The sequence below is a fragment of the Phascolarctos cinereus genome, unplaced genomic scaffold (assembly GCF_003287225.1).
Source record: "Phascolarctos cinereus isolate Bilbo 61053 unplaced genomic scaffold, phaCin_HiC Scaffold_4;HRSCAF=312, whole genome shotgun sequence".
NCBI classification, from domain to species: Eukaryota; Metazoa; Chordata; class Mammalia; order Diprotodontia; family Phascolarctidae; genus Phascolarctos; species Phascolarctos cinereus.
This window is the reverse complement of record NW_027555847.1, coordinates 86,742,338-86,767,381: the sequence shown is the minus strand read 5'-3', so window position 1 is coordinate 86,767,381 and position 25,044 is coordinate 86,742,338. Positions and strand designations below refer to the sequence as shown.

General features: G+C 39.2%; 1 protein-coding gene and 1 pseudogene across 2 annotated transcripts in view; one reads left to right on the top strand and one right to left on the bottom strand.

The window, feature by feature from the left end:
- RBM6 (RNA binding motif protein 6) overlaps positions 1-21,944 on the top strand; it is a 102,795-nt gene extending 80,851 nt beyond the window's left edge. For both annotated transcript variants that reach the window (XM_020998940.2, XM_078152364.1), the window contains 14 exons: positions 1,218-1,278; positions 1,789-2,073; positions 3,324-3,484; positions 4,925-5,022; positions 6,332-6,374; positions 6,562-6,643; positions 11,560-11,645; positions 15,759-15,911; positions 16,204-16,293; positions 16,814-17,074; positions 19,216-19,290; positions 19,452-19,549; positions 20,626-20,755; positions 21,680-21,944. In XM_020998940.2, coding sequence (XP_020854599.1) covers positions 1,218-1,278; positions 1,789-2,073; positions 3,324-3,484; positions 4,925-5,022; positions 6,332-6,374; positions 6,562-6,643; positions 11,560-11,645; positions 15,759-15,911; positions 16,204-16,293; positions 16,814-17,074; positions 19,216-19,290; positions 19,452-19,549; positions 20,626-20,755; positions 21,680-21,805 — 1,749 coding nt within the window. In that variant the 3' untranslated portion in view covers positions 21,806-21,944. The remainder of the gene's footprint in view (positions 1-1,217; positions 1,279-1,788; positions 2,074-3,323; positions 3,485-4,924; positions 5,023-6,331; positions 6,375-6,561; positions 6,644-11,559; positions 11,646-15,758; positions 15,912-16,203; positions 16,294-16,813; positions 17,075-19,215; positions 19,291-19,451; positions 19,550-20,625; positions 20,756-21,679) is intronic.
- LOC110217085 (GTP-binding protein 10 pseudogene) lies at positions 7,079-9,437 on the bottom strand (annotated as a pseudogene).
- Positions 21,945-25,044: the final 3,100 nt, after the last annotated feature.

Here is a 25,044-nt window from a genome sequence, read left to right as displayed (position 1 = left end):
TGGAGATGGGTAGGATAAGATGCCCAGACCCTACCTACTGTTAATAAAAGGACTTTTTCTCCCCAAGAATATTGACATCTAAGCATATTGAAAGTCATACAGGAATCATATAGTTTGACATTGTGTGTGTGACATTGTCACTTTCCCTCTCTGGACATTACCTCTATCTCTGTAAAGTGAGACTAGATGAAGTGTTTTCCTAAACTCTCTTCCAACTCTGTCACTCTGATCTAAGTCAGGGGTCAGCAAATTAGGACCAGCCCTTTTTATAGGGCTAAGAATTTAGGTTTTTACATTTTTAAATACCATTAAACTTTATTTAGAAATGTAAAAACCATTCTTAGCTCACTGGAGTACAAAAACAGCCCAGATCTCCCAGACTTAGTTTGCTGACCCTTGTTCTAAGCTCTAAGTAGTTCCCGTAGGCTCTGATAACCAGCTGTGGTTAGATTATGTTAGAAAGCAACATAGAAAGACATTTACCTGCAGTTTCTACTCTTAAGGGATAAAATGGGGTGTGTTGTAGAATTATGCCTCATCTGTTTTATGGAGATAATCCAGTCCCTTTGTCATGAATAGAGGAAAGAAGTAAAGATCTCTGTAGAAGCTATTTATCTTATTTTGTATTAATACTGTTTTCTTGTAACACCTCTAAGATATCCCTAGAAACATCCCCCAAATAACTACTGTAGGCATCAGCTGTTCGTATTCTTTGCGTCTCAGAGCATGTTTGTATCCTAGCTGCATAAGAGTAATTGGTATACGTTAATTTCATCTCTATTTGCTTCTGGCTGAGACTAATTGGGGCACTGTCTCAACTTATTCTGTATCTGTTTAGCTCTATGTAATATCAAAGGATGGTAACAGTTTTGGAGTCACAGTGTCCTACGTATTAAACTGTCTCAAAACTCATTTTAATGTCTATACTTTCTTAATACATACAGAAAATTATCTCTTTAAACGTGTATGTAGACAATTAGCATCCCCTCCAAACAGAAGGCAATTCTTAAGAGTCCTCCTGACCTTAGAAATGAACTGAGTTTAGGATTACCAGGTTAGGCCTGTGTCTTCTGTGGCATCAGCACAAGAATAGAGCTGTACTTTTAGTTTTATTCTAGATTTATTCAGCTCTATATATTAACATTCAGGATGTACAGAAAGCTCTTTAAATATTTTAATTGATCATTTTTGCTCATCTCTTTTCTTTTTCTTTGCAGTGTAAAGTTAGCACTGTTGGATATCGTTCATCTTGCTCATATTGCAAGTTCCCAAGAGAGGGTTGGTGTATTTTCATTCATTTATATATCAATTCATTTGTTTTGGGTTTAAATTCAGAATCTTCTTCAGTTTTAGAGACTGGGTATAGGGTTAGGGTTATGATACATGATGTTTTTTTCTACAGTTGCAGTTTCCCAACAAAACCCAAATGACCCTCCATACAAAGTACATTCATTGAAAATAGCTAACTATTTTTCTATGTTGTAGTCTAATTCAATGGCTAATCCTATGAGGGGTGGCTATAGTAGTAAGGAAAGTAGGGTCCTGATATCCAGATTAGAAATAAGAACAAATTCTCTTTCATCGAAAGGTTGAGTCAGTTTGTGTGACTTTGGTTGAATTGAGTTGACTTTCTTTGCTTTCTGGGCCATTAAGGAGTTTAGGGGCAGTATTCATAGGACAATAGAGTCAGACATCAGTGTATACATGCTGCCAGATTGGAATTCTAGCTCGTGTAATTTGGAACCAGATAGTATATATTTCATTGTATTTCCTTTTGCCTTGTAACAGAGGCCAAGATTCAGCAGGAATTACCTAACTATCCTGAGGTCCAGAAATCACCAGCACAGCCAGCAGCACTACCAGAAAAGCAACAGAACCATCCTCAGGCACCACCTGACAAAGAACCTGAGACAAAAAAGCGAGAAGAAGGAAGAGAGAGACGCTTAGGCCAAGAGCAAAGGAGGGACTCAGAAAGGTATCCTTCTCGAAGGGAAGGACATGATACCTCCACCAGAAGAGACAATGAGAAGGAACAGTGGTCTGGAGAGTCACGTCAGGATGGGGAGAGCAAAAGTAAGATGCCAGAGGTTTATCATTATGTTTAACAGTTGTATATATTTAAATTTCAGCATATTTCCAAGAAAAAAACTTCTGATTCACAAGTTGGCAGGGAATTTTCCCTTTCCAGTGGATTATACCAGGCACAGTATATTATTTCTGGAGTTATGAATAGTTTGATATAATTGTTTAAAATGACACTTTTATACATAGAACTTTTAGAGAAAGGTGAGATCTTGATATTATCTGGTCTAACTGTCCTGTACAAGAGAAAGGAATAACCATTTATGTAGCATCTACTGTGTGCCAGGTACTGTACTAAGTACTTTTTTACAAATATTATCTGATCCTCACAACAACCCTGGGAGGTAGGTGCTATTATTACCCCCATTTTACAGATGAGGAAACTGAGTCAGGCAGCACTTAAGTGACTTGCCCAAGGTCACAGCTAGTATGTGTCTGAAGCTGGATTTGAACTTGGGTCTTCTTGACTTCAGGCCCAGCACTCTATCGACTGGGCCACCAGCTACTTCTAATACAACGCCTCTATGTAAGCTGATGGATATGGAATCAAAAGACCTAGATTTGAATCTTAGTTCTTCTACTTATCACTTGTGTTATCTTAGGCGAGGAATTTTTAACCTGACTTCCACTGACCCTCAAAGATTCAGTTGGTAGACTTCAGGGGTTTCATGAACTTGTATAAGAAAAAAGTGACACCTTTATTTTCACTAACCTCTAACTGAAATTTAGCATTTCCTTCAGTCATTAATGTAGGCAACAAACCATGATTCTGAGAAAGGGGTCTGTATGTTTTCCCAAACTGCCAAAAGGGTCCATAACACAGAATGGTTAAAACTTGCTGCCTTAGGCAAATCATTTCCCATCTCTGGGCTTTAGTTTTCTTAGCTGTAATAGGAATGGAGTGTAGGACCAACTCATTTCTGAGGGCCTTTCCAGCTCTAAAGCTTATGATCCTATGAATTTGCATTTTTCAAATGTCAAGAGATTGAATTATACTAAAAAAGCAGCAGAACATAGTTTCAGATTTCTAATTTTGAATCTTACGGGAAAAAAGCCTGACCTCTCAGCATAACTTGTGATTGCAGTCAGTATTGCTGAGTAGAAGATATTTATTATCCAGGATAAAGAATCCACCCTGGGCCTTGTATTTGTGAGAGAGTTGTATTAATTACACTTTTGCAGATTCACCTTTGTCTTTTTTCCTGCCCTCGTCCCTTTCTGCCACCTTTGGGTCTTGCCAGCTATTATGCTTAAGCGAATTTATCGGTCCACTCCACCAGAAGTAATCGTGGAAGTGCTAGAGCCCTATGTCAGACTTTCTACTGCCAATGTCCGAATCATCAAGAATAGAACTGGCCCCATGGGCCATACCTATGGCTTCATTGACCTGGATTCTCATTCGGTGAGTCACCCTGCTCTTAGATGTTGTTGAAGGTAGGAGAGTGGTTGGTGAGACCATTGAGGAAGTTTGAGGAGTTGTCATTTTGAGTCTTGGAGGGCTGCCTTGGTCACAAAACTTCTTTGTTCTGTTCATTAGGTTTATGTTTCATATGAGGAACTCCATGTTGATGGGGATTTCTTAGTTTTTCTTTGTAGCAATGACTTCAGAGTGCCTCATACAGAAGACAGTAAATATTTGTTGAATGAATGAATGAATGAATCAATCCCTGTTTATTAAGGACCTCTTATATGCCACTGCTAGGGATACAGATACAAAAAGAAAGACATTCGCTTCCCTTAAGGAGCTTACAATCCAGTGAGGGAACACAACACACAAAAGGAAGCTGAAAAATGGGTTGGGGGAAGGTAGAGGTGGGGATGGGATATGATGGAAAAGTCAGAGAAGTCCCAAAGTAGTTCAGCCTAGGAGAGAAATGAGGAAATGTCTGAGCTGAGCTCTCCTTAAATGGAGAGTTCAGAGTTCATGGCTCCATCTACAATATGAGGGATGAAGGGTGGGGATAAGGCAAGTCCTAAGGCTGATAGGATCTTGCAGGATGATGAGATTTTCCCAATAAGGAGCTTCCTGGGGCATGATGGGAAAGTCAGAGATTTCCCAAAGTAGTATAGCCAGGGAAGAAATGAGGAAGTAAAGGCACTGAAGGATAGGACTCCTGAAGTATCTTCCCATATTACTGTTGTTTTGATTTGTGATTTTTGACAAGTAAACCAAACGTTGATTTCCCTCATACGTAAGATAGAATTTATAATTTATCCGAGACCTCCATGTTTATTTGGATAATAGGAGATGACAATGATTGCTAGTGGTAGCTTTTCTTTATTCTGCTACAGGATAAAAGATGATTCACCCGTATTCAGTGAGCAAAGGGTTTTGGCATAAAACATTTGGTATTTGATGGGATACAAAAAGATGTTTTTGACATTTTTCTTTTTCACTACCATTGGCATCTTAAGACTTGCTTTGGTTTTTTTTTCCCCAGTAAGGTTTTTTTTCCCTAGTTTTGTATCTAATTGGTAAACTGTAATAAAGACCCAGAAGAAAATAATGAGCATTTCTGTTGACTTTGATGATCCAGAATTACAAAGCATTGAACTAGAATGATTGGGTATCAACTGATGACCAAAGAGAACAGAACACATATGATCTCTGATGTATAAAACTAGGGAAGAAATTGCAGCCATTACTCTAACCTGTACTCTGGGAAGGCTTATGCCTCTTTTCATTTGAAATATGATTAAAAATCTAAGTTTAGAAACATGGTTAAGAAACATTTAATTAATTTAATAGAATTTTCCCAATTTTGATGTAAATATTGGTTTCTATTCCAGAGGACCCAGACCCTTTCTTTTTTTGGTGTATAATCTCTTTCTGTTTTCTTAGGAGGCCCTTCGTGTAGTGAAGATTCTACAGAACCTGGATCCTCCATTCAGTATTGATGGGAAGATGGTGGCAGTGAATCTTGCTACAGGAAAACGAAGGTAACCTAGTCTTTGGGGCAAGATTTCCGTGGTACTGGGCCAGGCCAATGCTGCTTGCTAGCATCCTCATTTATCTTTCTTTAGAGCTTATTCTTTTCCTCAGTAGTAATGGTAGCTTGTCCTTCCCTGTCTTGACTGTCTAGAACCTTAGAATAAGACAGCAGAGCATATTGTGTGTTTGTGACTCTCTGCTTTTCAAACTGCAGCATAATCCTCAACTGAGGACTCCAAAGGGAGGAATTCCAAGAATCCCATTTCCCAGCTGTCATGCTTCAGCCTCTCTCTGGCTAACAGGGAATGTTATTAGCTGCTTTTAACCTTGCAGCAGTGGACAATCTCCATTTCATGCTATCTGTAATGCTGGTAGGAGATATGATAGAGAACCCCAAAGATGGCTTGGATATTTCACTTGGTTTTTCTCCCATTGGCATGAGAGCTTAAGTTCTCCACTCCCTTAATCTACTGTCACCACCATCACCACAATTGTGTACTTTCTCTTCTGGGTTCCTTTCACTCAGATCACCTGAGGAAAGGGAAATTAATACCCCTTCCATGCCATCTCTGAAACACATGGCCCTTCTTCAGATTTTCAGGGTGTTTAAAAAATTGTTTTTTTTTAAATGTTAGTTAACTATAAGACTAAAATAAGAGAAGTCTTAGTTGCTAGTCTTTGATGGGATGTAAATGAAACTTCACCTAATCTTTTTTGCTTGCTTCACTTACCCATCTTTTGTTTCTTGTATGTTTAATCAGCACTTATTTCTGATCTTTCTTTTTGTTTCTTGGGCTAGTGCCTGTCCTTTCTTTCCCCCAAACTTCTTTCACACTTAGATTTTGATAGAGCAGAGGGAAATATAGACTCTGTTGGGTTCTGAGCTTTCACAAAGGATTTAAGTATCTTGCTTTATATCTTTGAGAGAAATTGTTTCCAACCAGCCTAGTACAAGAAAGTCCTTTTCTAGTATCATTAAAAAAAGTTAAACCTCTAATGTAAAGGTGTGAACTAGTTCACTGGATGTGAGATCAGGAATTTCTATGGCTCAGTTATGTGATTCCATGGGACAGAATTGCTCATATTTGCATAAGTCATCTGTTGCACATCCATTCAACAGTATCAGATCCCATTAGTCTCTGGGTCTATTTTCCAAGTTGCAAAATGGAAAGAAGAGAGTTAATTGGTATTGAAGTGGTATGAATAGACGTGTAAATACTGCAGAAGTGCAGAACCTACTATTTTGTGTTTATAGTAGCACAAAAAACTGTAGATAATGTGTGTTAATTTGGTTGTATTTTGTTTCTCATTTTGTAGAAATGATTCTGGAGATCACTCTGACAGTATGCACTATAACCAGGTAGGCTTGAGCAGATAATGTTTTGGGGTTGGAGGATATGTTATTTAAAATCCTCAGGCTTTTCAGTCTCAAATAACTGAGAAAGTGACTTTGAATTGTTGTCTGAGTACAGCTGAAAGGGGAAGAAAGATAATATTTGCCAAGTGGTTTGCTTTTTAGTTCTAAGACTTTAACTTCTTTCTTTCAGGGTAAAAAATATTTCCGGGAAAGGAAGGGAGGCAGCAGAAACTCAGACTGGTCCTCAGACTCAAATCGACATGGGCAGCAAAGTAAGAGGAATGACCTTTAGTTTCTCTCTTTCTTTTTGACTTGTTCTGCTGCTCTTAGCCTGGTCCTGTGCTAACACATAGTTGGCTGTAGAGGACTTCCCCCCAAACTTTGGCTTTCTTCCTGCTACTTCTGGATAGAGCGCAGATTGAAACTTCAGATTTTTGTTTTTTGGCTGTGGCCAATGCAGGAATTTGTTTTGCTTTTGACTCTACATGTTTTATTTTTCATGGGAAGGTGGGCAATGAGGGGAAGGAGTGAGGGAGTTGGAAGGGAGAGAATTTGAGCCCGAAAATGAAAAAAATTGAATTTTTTAAAAGGCTATGAAAAGAAGATTTGGGCTGAGAGGATTTGGATTCAAATCCTGGGACTGGTACTTATTCTTTGTGTGTGTGAGAGACTTTGTTTTTTTTTTAATTAATAGCATGAATAACATTTTAATGACATTCAGTTATTTCCATTCTAGCATATTTTGATGAGGGATCAACATATGATAATTTTGAATTGTGTAAGTTTAGCAACTGTTTTTTAGAGAACTTTTCATTTTCCTGATTGGATTGTTCATCTATGGATAGTCTTAGACAGTTCTTTAATTCTTCAATTCCTTCTCCTGTCTGTGCAGATATTGGGATGATATGTTGGAACTCCATAGTTTTCCCTGGAATTTCATCTTTTTCAAAGAGATGTGAAAAATCTTTAGGATTACATAGCTGGTTCACAAGTTCACTGAACTTATCTTTAGCATCCGGTAAATCCATTTTATTAACTGCAAGTAGTGAAGGTTTCTTCATAAGGTCTTCTTTGTATAGCTCCAGTTTCCTTTGTAAGCAATATCACAGTTTCAAAGGCAGATCTGAATTTAGTTTTTGAAGAAAGCTGAAACCCAGAGACATCAACAACAAAAAGAAGCTGTTTGGTTCTTTCTATATGCTTGAGGAATTTATGTCCCATTCCTTTGTTCATATGTGCTCCTTCTATTAAACCTGGAAGATCAGCTACAGACACCTTTTTGAAATCTTCATACATAATCTTTCCCAACTGAGGTTTTAATGTTGTAAATGCATAATCTGCTATCTCAGGTTTTGCATGGGAAACTTTGCTTAGTAAAGAGGACTTTCCAGCATTTGGAAATCTATAATCTGGCCTCTCTCGTCAGTTACTGTAATGCCCACAGGCACAGATATTTCATAATCCAGGCCTTTCTCTCCCTTTAATGCACTGATTCGACTGTTTGCTCCTTCTCCTGCCACAAACTGTTTCTGAGGATATTTATCCTTAATTTTTTTAAGTTCATTCGTTTCTTGGCTACAACCCAGACATCACCACCTTTGCCTCCTTCTCCACCTAATCGAGGATAAGCCATTCCACCAGCTCCTCCTTTTGCAAAGAGTCTTAGATTGTCCATGAAGTTTCCATACTGGGTCCAGGTTGGTCTCTGCTGATCACTAAGCTAGTGTGACCTCAGTTCCAGCACAGATCTGCTCTGAGTCTTTGTTTTCCTATCTATGAAACAAGATGGGTTGGATCAGATTATTTTTTTTTCTTCAACCCAAGACAAGTTTATTAGAACATCCGTCGTATTGAGCAGACTCTTAAGGAGTCTGAACATTAGTAAGCTATTAGCTAGATTGTAAGAATCTAAGCAGTGACTAGATTTTAAGAATCCGAGCCCATGGCTAGATTATAAGAACCTGAGCCTCTGTGTGAGACTTTGGATAAGCTTCTGCACTTCTCTTGACTTTAGCTTCCCTGTCTATAAAACGAGGGGGTTGGACTAGCAGATCTGTAAGGTCCCTCCTAGCTATCAGTCTCTGATAATGCTAAGAGTAGAGGGAGGCTCCTTCATCGTACTGAAGTTGTACACTTTGGACCTGAAAGGAAATGGTGTGGTACTGGGTGTCTGCCTCCTAAGCTGCTGAGGAACTCCACCATGTCCCTCAGAACTCTGTGAGGACCCCAACAGTCTCTTCCCAGCCTCATACTTCTCAGTTTTTAGGTACTTCTTTGAGTCAAGGCTAAACGCAGTAGTTAAAGCCAGGCAAGAGATGCCGGCTGGTGAGATTTTCTGTGTTGCAGATGTTTATAGGATAGTCATTATTTTCTCTTTCTCCCAATGTATGGTCATTTCAAATTATAATTTTTTTCATTCTTTGTACTTGCAATCCCAGTCATACTAGCGCAGTGCTTGGTACATAGTAGGTGTTAATAAATACTTTTGTTGAGTATAGAAAATGTTATTAATACTGAATCAGTCTATTCTCTCCACTTCCTTGACAGGGGGTTATCCACCCTCCTATGGTGATCTCTGCAGGGATCCCTTGATCTCACTAATTCTAGAGGCAATCCATGTCACAATTTTGTCAATTCTAAATATTTGGAAGTTTTTCTTCATATTGAGCCTTCTAACAATTAAAAATAACCATAAACAGAATGGGCTGCCTACAGAAGGATCCTCTCACTGAAGGTCTTCAGGCCGAAGTGGAATGACCACTTTTCAAAGATTCTATAAAGAGGGTTCTTATTGAGTTATGAGTTGAACTAAATGGCCTATGAGGCCCTTTCTGTTCACACGATTCTGTGACCCTCAGGCCTGTCTCTCTGTACCTTTCTCTCTCGGTCCTTATTTGGACCTCTGACATCTCTTCTACATGGTGACGCTTCAGATAACTTGAAAAGTGCTGTTCTGTCTCCCCTTCAACGTTTTTTTCCAGGTTAAAAAATCCTCATGTTCTTCACCTGATACTCAAAGGTTACTGTCCTCTGTACATGATAGAGTATCTCCAGTTCTGACTTCATTGAGCTTATAGTTCATTAGAATCCCACATTCTTTTTTATATGAATTGCTTTCTAGATACTTTCCTTCCATCTTGGAATAGTGTAGTTTGTTAAAAATCCAGGTGCAAGACTTTACAATTCTCTCTCTTAAAGGCCGTCTTGTTAGTTTGTATTCTGCCATTCCATCCTGTGGGTTTTTTTTTTAATTCAGTCATCCATTTGATAGCCATGTCATCTATGCCTTCATCCAGTTCATTGATAAAAATGTTAGATAGCACTAGACTAAAAAATTTTTTCATTTAGTAAAAATCAGTCTTCTTTTCTTCTCTCCCTCATCTTCCCCCCTCCTGTTTTGAGAAAGAAAGAAAAATAAAACCCCTATTCCAAACATGTATTGTCAAGCAGAACAAATTTCCAAACTGGCTATGTCCAAAATACAAACACACACACACACACACACACACGTGTGTGTGTGTGTGTGTGTGTGTGTGCGTGTTTATATATCTCATTCTATATTCTGAATTCTTTGCCTCTCTTCAGGAGGTAGGTTAGCCTGTTCTATCATGAGTCCTCTGGAATCCTCGTTGTTGACTATACTGATTAGAATTCCTGAGTCTTTCAGAGTTGTTTGTCTTTACAATATTGTTGTGGTTGTAATATATTTTTCTCCTGGTGTTGCTTACTTTACTCTCCATCAGTTTATACAAGTCTTCCCAGATTTCTTAAACCATCCCCTTCATCATTTTGTATAGCAAAATAGTTTCCCATCACATTCATATACTATGTGTTCAGCCATTCTCTATTTGATGGGCACCCCCTCACTTTCCAATTGTCAGTGCTAAAAGAGCTATAAATATTTTTGTACACTTTTAGGTAGTTTGTTTTGCTTAGGACTTATCTCACCTTAACCTACTTTACATTTTATTTCCTCCTTTCCCTTCTGCCCTTTCCCTCCTGTTTCCTGTGATGAAATATATAGATAGCAGTATCCAACTCTGTATATATTCTTTTCTCCCTTGACCAGTTCTTGTGAGAGTGAGATTCAAGTGTACCACTCCCCTTCCCCCAACCCTTTCTTCTTGTTTGTATAGACTTCTGCTTGTGCACCCCTATTACATGATGTCATTTCCCTTTCACTCTAGTGTACTCTTCTTCCCCATCTTTACTATTCTTCTTTTGAGATCAACCAATCCCAGGGCCTCTGTTTAATTAAACTTCCTCTTTTGACTCCTGTTGAGGAGAGGATTGAGTCATGAGTTCAGTCAATAAACAGTATTAACTAGCCACTAAGTGCCAGGCATTACACTAAGTGCTAGAGAAATAAGTACCCCCCCCAAAAAAAAAAGAGAAAGAAAGAAAGTCCCAGCCCTGAGGAGCTTACATAAAAAAGGAGGCTAAAAAGTGTGGGGAGAGGTAGGGAGCAGGGAAAGTCTGAGTCAGACCTGTCCCAGAGCAGTGTAACCATGAAAAATGAGGCGTTCTCAGCTGAACTTTCACCCTCCTTAAATAAAGGTTTGGGAATTCCTGGTTCCACCCTTCTGTCAGAAGGCAGAGAGTTGTAATGATGATGAGGTTTTCCCATTAGCTCCTTGGAGATATGGTGGAGAGATCTGTCTCCCTTTGCCAACCTGGGCTGGAAAAAGGACTCACTGTGATTTTTTTCTTAGATTTTTCTGATCAGAATTTGGACTGGTTTGTTTTCTAGATCTGTTTGGAGGAATTGTAGGGGGTAGGGGCGGAGCTCGCTGTACTTCTTTCTGTCCTCCACTATTTAGTTCTGTCTGGTCACTTTCTAACCTGCTAATCTATACCATTATCCAGCTCACATCTTCCCATCTTATTCATAGGGATATCATTCAGAACTTTGTCAGATACTTTGATAAAATCCAAATATAACATGTATTACTAGTCTAATAACCTTATCAGAAAAGGAAGTTACTGTTATGACTTGTTCCTTTTTTTTTTAAAAGAAGTTTTTGTTGATGTCTTCTGCTTCTTCCATCATTATAGTACCTTTTCCCTCCCACTTCCACCTAAACTGTGACAGGAATAAAATCTCTGATCTAGTTCCTTCTGTGTATGCATTTGTGACTATCCTATGCATATGAGAAAAACTAATGTTGGCTTTTTTCTTTCTTTTTAGCTTCATCTGACTGCTACATATATGATTCTGTCACTGGTTACTATTATGACCCCTTAGCTGGAACATATTATGACCCCAAAACACAGGTGACTGTTAAATTTTGTTTTGGCTACTTTATTCTTTTGGTGAAAGTGTGCGTTAATATGTAATAAAAGCTTATAGAACCAGGAGTAAGGAGGCCTGGCTTCTACTACTACCTTTGCTACTTTCTAGCCATGTGACTTTGAACAAGTTGAAAAAAACAAAAGCTTTTCACCTCACTTGTAAAATGATGTTTAGTCTCATAGTGTTGTTACTAGTATTAAATAGAATAATGGATATAAAAAAATCTGTTAACATTAGAACATTTTATAAAGTTCATGTTTAAAAAAATTTAACTTATTTACATAGCTGACTTTACAGATTTACTTTTGTGTTAATTTCTGAATATTCATATATCTGTTGCATCAGGAATGCCAAGTTTAAGGATCTGGAGGCAGTAACGCTTAGTGGAAAATCATTTAGAGTTAGAAGATCTAGATTTCATCCTACCTTTCTTTGCCCCTTAAATTATTCATGAGTTTAGTCTCTGTGGTCCTTAGTTTTCTCTTGAAAAATGAGAGGGTTGAACTACATGGTATCTAAGATCCCTTCTAGTTCTAAATCTTATAATTTTATGATTTGGGTTGGCAGTAATCAGTCAAACTGAATCCTGGACAGCTACTCTAACTATTTGATTTCCCATTTTGACCATCCTGCTTTGAAGTCCCAGGGCTTGTGTTGGATTTTATTAGGATCAAGGGGCTTTTGAAAAAGACTTTTCCAAACTTAACCATTGTTGTTAGATTTAATATTGTTGGAGGTGGGTGGGGGGGAACTTTAGGTTTAAAAATAAAAATCGTTAAGCATTTATTAAGTTCCTGGTGTGTAGGAAGCATTCTCTCAGGTGCCAGGGGGAGGTGAAAGATTGGTAAGTCATGGTCCCTGCCTTCAGGAAGCTCAGAGATGCCAGCACAGGATGTAATCAGAGGATCACGGAGGCCATCTAGTCTAGTCCCTTCATTTTGCAAATGAAGAACTAAGGCTGGAGAGGTTAAACCAACTTTCATTGGTCACAAAACCAGTATATGTCAGGTGTAGACTTGAACCCAAATCTTCCTGATTCTGAGTCTGGCTCTTAATTCTTTATACCATACTATCTCAAAATGAGGAAACCAAGGCTAAGAGGAGGGTGACTTGTCCATGGTCTCACAGAGACTAGATTTTAACCCCAGCTCCAAGTCAAACACTTTGTCCAATGCAGTGTATCTCAGATTATGTGCTCTGAGGGGCAAGATCAGTTATTAACCAGAAAGGATCATGGAAGAGAATTTGGTGTTTGACTTGGATTTTAAAGATGTATAGGAGTCCAGTAGTTAAAGATGGCACATTCCAAGCCCAATAAGAGCATAAAAAGCCAGTGTATGTTTGAGGGCAGAGATGTATTTTATTTGTCTAGAATGTAGAGTATATGAAAGGAAATAATAGGAAATTAGTTTAGAAAAGTAGGATGGAATCAGGTTGCATACCTTGAGTGTTATGAAAGGAGTTTTGGTATTATTCAGCATGTAATGAGGAGCCTCTAATGATTTTGGAGCAAAAGAGTATATAATAACACAATCCAATAGAGAGCCACTAGACATGGTCTGACCTGTGCTTGGGAAAAATCACTTTGGCTGGTTGTTTGGAGGATAGATTGAAATTGGGAGAGTTTTAAGGTAAGGAGAATTATGAGGAGGCAGCTGTGACTTTCTGGTCAAGAGGTGATGAGTGCCTGAATAAGGAAGGCCTGTGTGTGAGTACCAATAGTAAAGGGATGAATATGAGAGCTGGGGAGATGGAAACAGAAAGATTTGGCAACTGGTTGGATGGATAAGGTGAAGGAGAATGAGAAGTCAGGTATAATTGGAAGGTTATGAAGCTGGAAGACTCGAAAAGTGGTGGTGCCATCAACAGAACTAGGAAAATTTGGTAAAGGGATAGGTTTAGAGAGACAGATAACAGTTCTGTTTTGGACATGTTGAGTTTGAAATCTCCAGTAAGCAGTTGGTGATGTGGAACTAGAGCTCAGGAAAGAGACTGGGGTTCAGTATATAAATATGTGAGCCATTTGTCTGGAGAAATTAATTCAACCTATAGGAACTGATGAGATCAGTAAGACTGGGAAGAGGGAAGAGGGCCCAGGGCAGAGCCTTTTGGAACCTCCCCCCCACCCCAGTTAGGATGCTCAGGCTGTCAGATTGCAGGATCTGTCCAAGACTAAACATACCACCATCTTTTTAGTCATCCAGATTCCGAGCTTTAGTGTTAACCTTTTTTATCACTGCCCCATATAGCCATTCATTTGCCAAATCTGGTCATTTCAACCTCTACAGTAAGGTTGTTGTGAGAATCAAATGAGATAATATTGTAAAGCATTTAGTACTATGCTTAGCACATAGTAGGCATTTAATACTTATTTTCCTCCTTCCTTCCTACAGCATCTCTCACTTCTGTCCCTCTTTCTTTACTCATGCAACCACCACCCTACTCCATGCCCTTATCACTTCTCACTTGGACTTTTGCAGTAGCCTAATTGTTTTCCCTGACTTAGGTCTTTCTGCTTTCTAATCCATTCTCCATACAGCTGCCAAAGTGATTTTCATAAAGTGCAGCTTTGACCATTTAATTCCCCTACTCAGTAAACTCCAAAAGCTAACTAATTGCTTATATGATGGCTTTTAAAGCACTTCAGTCTCGCTCAGAACCTACCTTTCCAACCTTGTCTGTAAGTGCCCTTCCCACATTTGATAGTCAAGTCAAACTGGTCATATTGCTGTTCCTAACGCAATACTGTATTTCTTCATCTTCCATCTCCATGCCTTTGCACTGGGTATCCCCCCATGAGGCCCAGAGAAGTTAAACGATTTATCTAGAAATATAGGTAGCAATAAATGTTGGTGGATTCTAAGAGTACTGGTATAATTGCTCTAACAAGATTCTTCAGGTAGTGGGAATGAGGGAGATCATGGAAACAAGCAGATGAATGAGGCGGGAATATCTCTTATGTGACAAGAGAGAAGGCGATGGTCCTGAGGTCTGAGGAATGGAAAAGAGAGGCTGAAGAAATCTTCTGTTGAATGGATTCAATTTCAGGGAAACAGGAATCCACGAGGGAGGGGTAGAGAGAAAGGAGGTTTAGGCAGCAAGGACTTAGAGGTTATGTGCTACAAATTTGTAGGGGGTAAGATTGGTTTATTTTATGATCATCTCCTCCTCCTCTTTGACAGTTCTGAAGCAAGAGCAGAGAAACTGTAGAGTGGAAGTAATCCAGGAATAAGGGGGTTCATAGGTCCAGAACCAGAGAAAATTAAAGAGCTTGAGGATAAAGCTAGGTATGGATTAAATAAAGCCAGAGTGAGAAAGTGAGTGAGAGAGAAGGAATTGGTCAAGGAACCAAAAGACCATAAAGGTGAAGATTAAGTTTTAGTGTGAGAGTGGGAGAGGTAGAAGGATAGCTAGTTGTATTTGGAGAGTGGAATTTAGAAGTTCCAAATTTTGGAGGTAAAAGATTTTAAGTTCTGAAGTGTGGCATGTTAATTTGTGACTAAGAGGGAGTGAAGAAGTAGATCTTTGGAGCTGAGGTTAAGGAATAGAGAAGTAAGTTTAGTAGGGAGTTTGTTGGCATGGGTATTGAAGTGGCTGAGAATCATGGCTGGGGATAGTGTCAAGAGAAAGATAATGATCTAGATTCGAAACTTGTTGAAAAAAAATTGGGAAAATGACCTGGAGGTCAATAGATGATAGCAACAAGTATAGAGAACCAGTGTGAAGAATGGTTGCATTTTTTCTTCTTAATTAATTTTTTTCTCATTATGGCTTCAACCATCAAAAAAAAAATTTCAGTATACACAGAACAGAGGGTCATATATGAACTGAATTTATGTTCGTTTTTTAAAGTACAAATTAAATTTAGCATGATAATGACAAAAGTATGCCACTTGTGTGTTCCATTTTGAACTCCCCTCTGCTCTTTTCTGTGTTTTCTGGTTTCTTTGCTGCTTTTTTCTTTTCATCTTCTTTCTTTTTTATCACTAACACTATGTACCAACTTCCCCTCACCAAAATAGAGACTTTCCCTTGTCACAAATATTCTCAAGAGAAACAAATAATCCCAGCATTATTTCTCAATAACCCTCTAGCAAGAAGTTTACGTACCACAAGACCCTGGTTCACCTGGGGCAGAGAGCAAAGGGAAAAAACACAACAGTCAAGGAAAACCAAATGACAAGAAAGATTCCTCCAAAAGGGACAGCAGGGAGAAAAAAGACAAGGCTCGAAGCACACCCACGAAGGTAAGAAAAAAATCTATGCATTCTAGTGACTGGATAGTTCACTACCTGACCCATTTTTTATATTTTCCCCTTTGCAAAATGCAGATTATTTCACTGGCCTGTCTTGTCGGAGTAGAGATATGAACAGGACTTGAAATAGTAGCTAAATTCTGTTTACCAAGTAATAAATAATCCAAGTCAGATCTTTTCCCTTTTATAATTTTCTTTGTTTCTGTTCCTTAATGGTCATGAGGTAAATTTTGCTCAAAGTGACAATTTCCTTCTAGGTTTCACACTGTTCATTTGATTTCAGGAGGTTTCCAGTGAAGGAAAGGCCCCTGCAGAAGATGTCTTTAAGAAACCACTACCGCCCACAGTGAAGAAGGAAGAGAGCCCACCCCCAGTAAGACTTCTTTAGAGGATTCAGGGGGGATGGAGACAGCCCTGCATCTGTTTAAGGGAGAGCAATTATACTTGTTACAATACTTGTTCTCCTTTCTTTTTTTCTATCAGGGAAGACAGAGAAGGAAAAAGGTGAAAAAAAAAACAAAAAAAATAAAGAGAGGGAAAGCTATCCTGTGTTAGCTATAATAGTACAGTAACTTTTGACGTGTTGTGCCACTTTCTTGGCTCACTTTAACTTGACAGAGACTAACTAGCAAAGAGTAAGGTAAAACATTGACATTGGAGTGCCCCAGAACAGTGAGGAAAGGCAGAAATAGCCTCATTTGTCTAGGATTTAGCTTTAGTTGACTTGCAAAATTACTTTTCATTTTACTACCAAATGTAAGTCTTACAAACTTCAGATTTCTCAGTATTCCTTAAGAGGAAAAGAACATAAGGATGAGGAATAGAATAGACTAAAAAAAATCAGCTCGATAAACAAACAAAGGTTTGAAACAGATGTTTTCCTATCTTTGCAGCCTAAGGTGGTAAATCCTTTGATTGGCCTTTTGGGTGAGTATGGAGGAGACAGTGACTATGAAGAAGAGGAAGAAGAAGAGAAGCCTCCCCCTCCCCAAACTCGCCCAGCACAGCCCCCGCAGCGGGAGGAATTGTCCAAAAAGGAAAATGAAGAAGACAAGCTCACCGACTGGAACAAGCTGGCCTGTCTGCTCTGCAGAAGGCAGTTTCCCAATAAGGAAGTGCTGCTCAAGCACCAGCAGCTATCTGACCTTCACAAGGTTGCGGGGTGCAGGGTGGGGGTGGGGGAGGGGTGGTGCAGCACTTGGAATTAGAAGGTTTTCAGGCAGGACAGTGAAAAGCTGCTCAGGAGCTATACCCAGTATATGGGCACCTAGACTGTGCAGTGAGTGGATGCAGTGCTGAACTCAGGAACAGCAAGATATTCCTGAGCTTTGGTCCTGGGCAAGTCATTTACTATCTTCATTTGTAAAATGGGACTGATGATAGTAAAAGCTATTAGTGTGGTTTGTGATGATCAAATGAGATAATAAAGTGCTTCACAAAATTAAAGAGCTATTTAAATGTTTGTGATGATGATGATAAGATTGGTGATGATGTCATCGGTGATGTCAGAGTCATGTAATTTTTCATCTGTGGCTCTCCTCCAGTATTCCTCTGCTTCTCTCTCACAGTTCACAATTAATTATTGTTGTTCAGTTGTGTCCCACTCTTTGTGACCCCATTTGGGTTTTCTTGACAGAGATACTGGAGTGGTTTGCCATTTCCTTCTCCAGCTCATACTGAGGCAAACAGGGTTCAGTGACTTGCCCAGGGTCTCATAGCTAGTAAGTGTCTGAGGCTGGATTTGAACTCAGGAAGATGAGTTTTCTTGACTCCAGGCCCAACGTGCTATCCACTGTGCCACCTAGCTGCCTTCTTAACAGTTAAACTTGTTAACAATTAAACTAACTTTAATGAAATCAAAATTCTCCTCCTCATTATATGAGTTACCCTGAGAAAAATGTCTCGTACTTTCTGTGTAGTTAAAGCAGTTGAATCAAATTAAGTGGCAATGGTTGTAAGACTGGTGTCGAAATTCTAGGGTTATAGGCTCCAAAGGTCAATCATATTCTCACCATTATACAGTATTTCTAAAATTTTGAGGCTTGGGTTCTAGTCCTAGTTTAATGAATGCATGTATGAGGAAGTAAGAAAAGAAGGGGAGGATTTATTCAGTGCTTACTATGTTCCAGGAATTGTGGCAAGTGCTTGGGGGAGTATCTTGGGGTACAGATATAAAAGTTATAGTTTCTGCCCTCAAGGTCATTGCATTCTAATAGAAGTCGACTAGAGACATAGGGGTGATGAATAAAACTGTCAGGCATGATCTGGGCTCTCACATGTCAGGACAGCCCAGACTCCAGGGCAGAGGTTCCAAAGATGAGTGGTATAGTTCTCTAGGGCATGGTCTCTGGAGGCTTGGTTCAGAGGGTGCTAGCAAGCAAGACAATGGCCAGAATGAAGTATTATCAAGGGTCTGGGGCTAGCTTGATATAGTGGGGAAAATTTAGTTTTACCACTTACTGGCCTTGTGACCATAGGCAAGTCAGGTAATGTTCATTTTCCTTGAAATAGAAGAGTTAGACTAATAAGTTAACTAAAATTTATTAAGCACTTATTATGTGCCAGGCACTGTGCTAGCTTTGGGGTTACAAAGAAAGGCAAAAGACAGTTTCTGCCCTCAAGGTGCTTACAGGCTAATAAGGTAACTGAGGGCCACACAGCTAGTGTCTGGGACAGAATTCAGGTCTTCCTGACTCCCAAGTCCAGGATTCCATCCACTGTACCACTAAGCAACCTAAGAAATCTAAATCTGACTCCAACTGTAGCATACTTTCCACTGTAACAGAAGCTGGAGTCCCTGGAGCAAAGCCATTCCCCACCAGGGGAGTGATGTGCTCTCACTCTGAAATGCATAATGAGGGCAGCTATTGATGCTGGCATGGAGCCTGGCTTCTAGACTGCTGCATTTGCATGGGGTGAAGGTGGGACAAGCCTGCATGCTGAGCATGGTGGACTACTTAATTTCTGAGATCCCTTCCAGCTCTCTCAGATTCTTGGTCATGTGTCTCCCTCCATCTTGTCACCTAATAATTTGTCATAGAGAAGGGGAAATTGGGTCCTAGTCTTAACTGTAAATCATACACTGAGTCAGTGACATAAGCCAGGATAGTTCAGATCTTCTCCTGAGAACAGCAAGAACTGTTAGGTTTTCAGATTTCTCTGAATTCTTTAGAGAGAGGCCATAAAGAAGGGATAGCAAATATCGATAGTAACCTAAGGGCTTTTACAAGGAGAGGCTTTCTAACAGAAACTCACAGAAAGTTCTTTTTACTCAAAATTCCCCTTCTTTTCACAGCAAAACCTGGAGATTCACAGAAAAATAAAGCAGTCTGAGCAGGAACTGGCATATCTGGAGAGGAGAGAGCGGGAAGTATGTTTATGGGGCTTTCCTCTTGATCTTTTCTCTGCTATTTACTAATTTTCACCCTTCCCCAGGGTAAAATTAAAGAGTTCTTTTCCTGCTACTCTGTGTTTTCTCAGTCTACCTGGAAAAATAGAACATTTATGTCTTAACATTTTGGTTTCTAACAGGGAAGATACAGAGAAAAAGGAAGTGACCGTAAAGAAAAGCTTCATTTTTCAGATTCCCCGGATAGGAAACGAATGAAATATTCCAGGGAAACTGACAGGTAAATCAACATCTCTTCTCTTGGTTTGGGGCTCTTAAGGCCTGTGAAACAAGGTTCTGGCCTACCCATGGTCCTTTAGTCAGTCATATTATGTCTTCATATGCAGGAGACACAAGATGTGTGTCTTATGAGGCAAATAGAAGTATTTTTCTCTACCTTGAATATAAAACATATCACTAGTTCTTATATTTAGTTACTATCACCCAAATAAAGTGTTGATAAGAAAGGGCACGTGTCCTAGGGGTCTGAAGCCAAGATGGCGGGAGGGGCACTGTAATATTGTAGGGTGATCACTGCATTTGGAGTTTGAGAATTCACGTATTTGGCTAACTGTGGCTTTTGGAAAAGCACTTAACTTTCCTAGTCCTGAGTTTCCTTCCTCATTTGCAAAATAAGTAGTTTGGATTAGGTGAACATCTAAGTCCCCTTTTAGCTGTACATCTTGTGACCTTCTGATATGTCTATTTTGCAGCTGGATAACCTGGATCAAAAGGCAGTGGATTTTATAACTATCACAAAATGGGGCTTTTAACAAACTGGGAATTAAAGAATCCCAATTACTAGGCCACTGTAAATGCTCCCTTTTTTGTTGACACACCGTTTTTGACTAAGGGTGCAGAGTTCTATGGGAATAATAACGATCATTACTTGTTCCTAGTAATAGTGAGAAAAAGCTACCAGGATTTTAAAATTTCACTTTAATTTGATACTTCAGTATTAATCTCAAAGCTGAATTTTCAAAAGATGCAAGGCCATGTGAATGAGAAAAGACACTAGGAATTTTTCTTTTCTTTTTTTAGGCAGTTGGGGTTAAGTGACTTGCCAGTGGTCACACAGCTAGTAAATGTCAAGTGTGTGGTCTGAGGCTGGATTTGAACTCAGGTCCTGTATCCACTGTGCCACCTAGCTGCCCCTGACACTAGGAATTTCATAAAATCACTGAGACTAATCTTGAGGGGCTTTTTTGGGTTTTTTTTTTCCTCTTAATATGGGACTTAATTTTGAAATGCTTCAGTCCTTGTTATGACATTTTTCAACCAAAGGCAAATACTTACATGCAATTGTTTCTTTTGCAGTGATCGTAAATCTTCGGGTAAAATAGGTATTGACAGCAACAGCAGAGGAGGCTGTGTACTGCAGTCCCCAGGTTGGAAGAAGGGAGCAGGTCTGGGATATGGTCAATCAGGCCTGGCCTCAGCAGAAGAGGTAAAATGATTTTTATCTTGTATTTATCCTTAGCTCTCTTTAAAACCTCTATGATCAAATGGTCTTAATCTCTGCTTCTTCTAACAGTGTTTTGGACCGGTTGACATAGGGAGTGATTGGAGAGAGGATTATCCAATTTGTTTTTAGGAAACAGTATTTCCCAGAGTATGATCTGACATAAAGCTGGAACAGAAGGGATAGATAGGGCCAAGGATGACATGGAAAAGGGACCACTCAGTGATGAGGGGAAAGGAGCATGAACTAGATGTTTTTTCGAATGAAATGGTGGAGAAACACTAGACATAAAGGGAAGCAAAGTGGGGATGAGAACTGGGAAGGAGCCTTAAGAAGAATTCTGTGTCAGGATACTTTTTTAATTAATTTTTTTTACTCTGAAAGTAACAAAGCACCAAATGTTCATTCCCATATACAAAGTAGAACAGAAAGAAGATTGTACATGAAATCACAAATCTCTATTTTCATATAGCTTGCCTTTCCTTTTAAGTATATAGTAAATGCAACATGTAACTTTCAAAACTATACTTGCATAGCACAGTTCTGAAAGCTACAATTTGAGAAGCACTACAGTAGCATCATACCATATTTTATCCACAAGCTGACGCCATCCTTCATTGGATGGGCTAGCTAAAGATGTTTTGATGAGTTGGGGAATTTGGATTTTTTCTATGTATAGTAAGACTTGTTCTACTGAAATTTAGACTCTTTTTTCTCTGGGTCTTTTTTGGGGTATTTCTTGGCATAGCCTCCTTGGTGCACACAACTCTACCTTTATCTCATTTCTTGCTATGTTAAAACACCTTTGGCCCAGAATGTCCTATACCCTCCAGAAAATTCTGTGGCCAAGTGCAGCCCTGATAACTAGCTGTCTTACAGTCATTTCTTTTCTCTCCCTTTGTTTTTCAGACTGAAGGCTGGACAAGGGGGCCTGGTGTTGGATCACAAGGGAAACCTAGCAAGAGGCAGTCAAATGAGACGTACCGAGATGCTGTGAGGAGAGTCATGTTTGCTCGATATAAGGAACTTGAGTAAAGGATTGAGATGAGTCCCACAGGGTGCAACCTTCTTTTGTCTGTCTGTCTGTCTGTCTCTCCTTTTGTTTTGTTACTGTTCTTGCTGCTAGAACTTTTTTTAAATAAAATTTTTTTCCATGTGGTGATGAATATATAAATATTTTTTTAATCTGCTATGCCTTTATCGATCCTTCCCCCTTCCCTCAAACTACCTGATGTTTTTTAGAATCAAGGTGAGCTCCTTTAGAATCAGATTTTTTTTAAACTGGTTCATGCTTCAGAAATGGTTAGCCATACCTTTGGAACTAGTTGCCACAATGATCCAGTATCATGGGGAAGTGAGTCTGTCATATAAGAAGTCTGTGTCCTGGACAAATCACTTACAACTTCTCAGTATCCCTAGGCACCTCTCCAAGAGGAAGATTACAGACATTAGTAGAGGGAGTTGACTCAATGGGGATTCATATACTTATGAAATCACGGGTTTGATTTAAAGGAACAACAACTCTGTGCTTCAGATGTTTCCCTCCATTAAATTTCACAGCTCTATATGTGAAAGGTGATTGTGATTTCTTATTACCTTATTTTTTTTCCTACCTGTGCCTGAGTAGTTCCTGTTGTTTCTGAGGAACTGAACTGGTTTTGTCCAGTGCTGGCTAAGTTGTTATTTAGTTTTATAATAGCCCTTTAACCAGGTATGCCTGATACTGATGGGTGGATTCTTCATGTGCTGTTGTTAATTTCTATAGTAGCCTAGACTTCTCTTTCAGGATAAATAGCACCTTTCTTAACTCAGATTAGCAGTTATACAGCATAGTGAACCACCACCATTAATAGCAGAGAAATTGCCCTTTGAGAGGGCCCATGTAGTTAGCTCTATGATCTTAAAATTCCAACACTAACTTTGTTGGCTGAAGTAAGGTCTGAATGACTAGGAGTGATGGGAGGGAAAGCTTACTGATTAAAGGCAACTATTCTTTCCATTTTGAAAAAAATGGAAATTGGAAAAGGGTAGCATATATCTCTAGCTAGTGTTTTTAGTAAATTAAAGGTAATGGCCATGTACTTTGGACCTCCCTTCCCAAAGAATCTAATACCCTTAATATATACTTGTTAAATTGAATAGAATTTTCATAGTAAATTGACCTACCTTAGTTAATCACATCCTTAGTTAAATCCATCATTGAAGCAAGTATCACATTAGAGTGTTGATAACTTCTTTCACAAATGGTGGCTTCTTGATTTATTTAACTTTGAGAATTTGGCAGCATTTCCTCCCCAGCATTACCAGTGCCATTTGCAACATATAGGATATTATTAGTATCCAGAGAGGATTAGGAAAAATAACCCCTACCTTTGACAATGCTGACTTCCTTTTCTTGAGAACAGAAGTTTTAGTTTTGAAAATGAATTTGTGCCATCTCTACTACTTATTAACTTCTGTGATCTTTGGTAAATTTCTGCCCCTGTTTACTCTTAGTTCCCATTCTCTTTTGCTCCAGGAACATGAAGGAGTTGGATTAGGTGATCTCTCAATTCCTTTCCATCTCTAAATCCTATGAACTTCAAGTCTTTCAACTATTATAATAGTGTAACTAGAGCGGCCAAACTAAGCATCTAGTGCAAAGATTTATATCAAGAACTCAGGAAGTATTTGAATTAAATTTGGGAAACACCACCGTACAAAGCATTAGTCTTGATCATTGGCTCTGATTTATCATCTGTTAAGAGTATAAGATCCTACGGACAGGGCCTGTCTTATTCAGCTCTCTCAGCACCTAGCTGGGGGCCTTATAAGCAGTGGAGCCCTTAATATAATTGAATGAAGTAATCAATAAAAAGTTGGAAGTTCTAGATTGTTGATATATATATATGCTTTCAACAACTATTTGGGCACTGATTGTGTATAAATAATGCACTAGCCACTATGTAAAATATGAAATATCACATGCAGTTTCTGGGAACTGTTACTTCTAAACCTATCCACGCCACAGTTGGGAAGGGTTTTTAAGATGCCATTCCATCCAAGCCACCATTTGTGAAAGAAGTTATCAACACTCTAATGTGATACTTGCTTCAATGATGGGCTTAACTTAAGGATGTGATTAACTAAGTAAGGTAGGTCATCCTAAAATTTGGAAGTGATGAAGGATAAAATCTCCATTCTCCTCAGGTCACCACCTGCATACTCTTGTAGGATATTCAAATCCAAGGTGTTTCCTCTGCAGTTCGATGCCAACATTTCTTCATTTGCAGATGGAAATTATGTATGATCCATTTTTTTGTGGACTGCAACTTTCTCTTCTCTCTTACCCCTTGATCATTCTCAGAAGGGGCTGTTGGAAGTAGTAAACAACTAAGTTTTGCCATCATTGGGTATTACTTACAGAATAAGCCTAAATCAGAATATTCATGAAAAGTATAAGATAATGCCAAAGGCAGAGGCTTTGCCACCAACTGCAGCAGTGACATAGAACAATGGATTTAAGAGTGAGGACATAAGTGTTTCCCACTCCCAGTCTTGTGGGAATTGCCTGTGTGATCTTGTGTAGCATAATCAGTTAGTGATAAAAGCACTGGATTTGGACTCAGAACTGGAGATAGTCTCAGAGAAAAGGCACTAAGATTGTGGAAGACTGGGAAAAGGCTCTTGCAGAAGGTGGGATCTGAGTTGGGCCCTGAAGGAGGCCAGGAGACAGAGAAAGCAAGTGGAGCCCCTAAGACCAAGTGTGTGATCAGAAGATTTGGGCTGTCCTTGACTTCCATACTTCACAGGGTTATAAAGATCAGATTATAAGGGATGTAGTAAAGCTGTGTAGTTGATTTCACCAAAGAAAGGAATAAAACTTAGTTGTGTTAAGAAGAGAGCTCTCTCCTCAAGAGTAGGTCCAGTAAGGCACATTTAGTGGAAAAGGCACTGGATTTGGAGTCCTTGGACCTGGGTTTGTCTGCTTGTTACCTATGTGACTCTAGGCCCTCACTGGCCATCCAATGGAATCCCCAATATAATATATCCAAAAAGTGGTGGGCCAGTCTCGGAAGACCACCGACTCATTCAACCCCTCTTGGCCTAGTATTAGACCTTCAGTAATGTCCCTCTGCGCTAGGGATGATCCAATCATGGGAGGATTTTTAAGTTCCTTCCTGACTGCCTGTAGTCTCCAATGCGAGTAAATGGGTACTTTCCTCTACAAAGAAAGGAAAGTGCGTAGGCGATTAACAAGGAAAAAGGAGCCCTTGTAGTCGAAACCACACCTC